At 32.0% G+C, this 1694-nt stretch overlaps 1 protein-coding gene across 1 annotated transcript in view; it reads right to left on the reverse strand.

The window, feature by feature from the left end:
* The window catches only part of DPYD (dihydropyrimidine dehydrogenase), a 926643-nt gene that overhangs the window by 308440 nt on the left and 616509 nt on the right, over positions 1-1694 (reverse strand). The window contains exon 16 of the mRNA XM_023733350.1: positions 665-733. Coding sequence (XP_023589118.1) covers positions 665-733 — 69 coding nt within the window. The remainder of the gene's footprint in view (positions 1-664; positions 734-1694) is intronic.

Here is a 1694-nt window from a genome sequence, read left to right on the forward strand (position 1 = left end):
AAAGCCTTCTAGAGTATTTGGCATAACAACATGATGGACATAAGTGTACAATTTTAAGTATGTATTTTTCTATTTGAAATACAAATTTGAGGCACATGATTAGTTGTTTGCATTTGTGCAACATTCAATTTAAATTATAGAAAACCTGCTGACTAGTGTTCCATTCAGAAGCATTCTGTCCTAACATTTTATGCATGTCTGTATTCAAACTAGAATAGTATTAAATGAACCTTTTATATTTTAAATATTCAAGAGTTTTATATTCAAAATTTCTTTTCTTACTGTCAAACTAGTTTGCCTCAAGGCAAGGTAAGATCAAGTTAGACTCTCAAAGGTAGAATTAAATTTTATCATGGCATCCATCATAATATACAGTTTGCTTAATATGCAAATAAAGAGTATACGGATTCAGAGAATAAAGGATTTTTAGGTAGTATGTGAAATCCAAGGGACCACTTTTATAGAATAGATTCCTTTTAAATTTACATTTCCATCATTTTAATGAAAACACAGGGTAAACAAATTATAATAGAAATGTTTTAAGTTACCATTTTTCAATTCAATTTTACTTCTACTGCATGATTTTTCATGGCAGCTCTTTATTTAAAACTAATAAAAATAGGAGAGAAGAAATAAAATAAATATGTACTAAAGAAACCATTACCTCAGCCATTTTGGAGAGCTCCATCCAGTCATTTTTGTTGTAACTGCACATGATGCTGGCAATTACAATCTTTAGAAAGGAAAAAAAAAAAAATAAAGGAAGTAAGTTCAAGGTATTATGCTACTGTAAAAAAAAGATATATTGATATTTACATACATAAAAGGTAAACTCTATTATAAAATTTAGAGTTCAATCTGTTGAAAGATACATCATTAGAAAAGAGCAGGATATTATAGGGAAACAGAGGAAGAGGTCTCGGCTTTGGACTTATGTTAGAGATTTTCTCATTTACTACCTCTGATTACTGAGCATATTATTTAACTTTTTTGGTCCTCTGTTTTCTCCTTTCTGGGGCCCTGGTGGCACAGTGCTGAAGAGCTCAGGTGGCTAACCAAAAGGTTGGCAGTTCGAATCCACCAGCTGCTGATTGGAAACCCTTTGGGGCAGTTCTACTCTGTCCTATAAGGTCGCTATGAGTTGGAATCGACTCAACAGCAACGGGTTTTTTTTTAATTTTTTTTCTCCTTTTTAAAATGGAGATAATAATACTGACTTCATCATCCTCAGAAAGCTGTATTGGGAATTACAAGCATTTGTGTAGGTACAGAGGGTTATCTAAATTATATGCCATAGAAATGTTTATAATTACTGGTATAACCAAAAAGTTTCAAACTATGGAAGAGAAATAAATCAGTGTCTCATTCAGTCATAACTTATTATAGTATGGATAATAATACCTTACACTTCAATAGTACATTATAGTTTTAAATTTTATTTAATACTGATTATTTAACTATCATTTTATAGTAACCTGACACTGGCAGCTATATAGAGTAGCAATAACTAGTACCTGCTCTGACGCCCCAGGATACCCAAGTTAGCCTTGATTTTACCATTTACTGTGTAACCCTGGGCCAGGTACTTAGTTTCATCATTGATACAAAACGGATAAAACTAATACCTACTGAGAAAAGTAACAATAGATTCCTAAGACTTAAATGAAGTCCCTCTGTGGTGCAAACGGTTAAGC

Source organism: Trichechus manatus, unplaced genomic scaffold (genome assembly GCF_000243295.1).
Source record: "Trichechus manatus latirostris isolate Lorelei unplaced genomic scaffold, TriManLat1.0 scaffold00058, whole genome shotgun sequence".
NCBI lineage: Eukaryota > Metazoa > Chordata > Mammalia > Sirenia > Trichechidae > Trichechus > Trichechus manatus.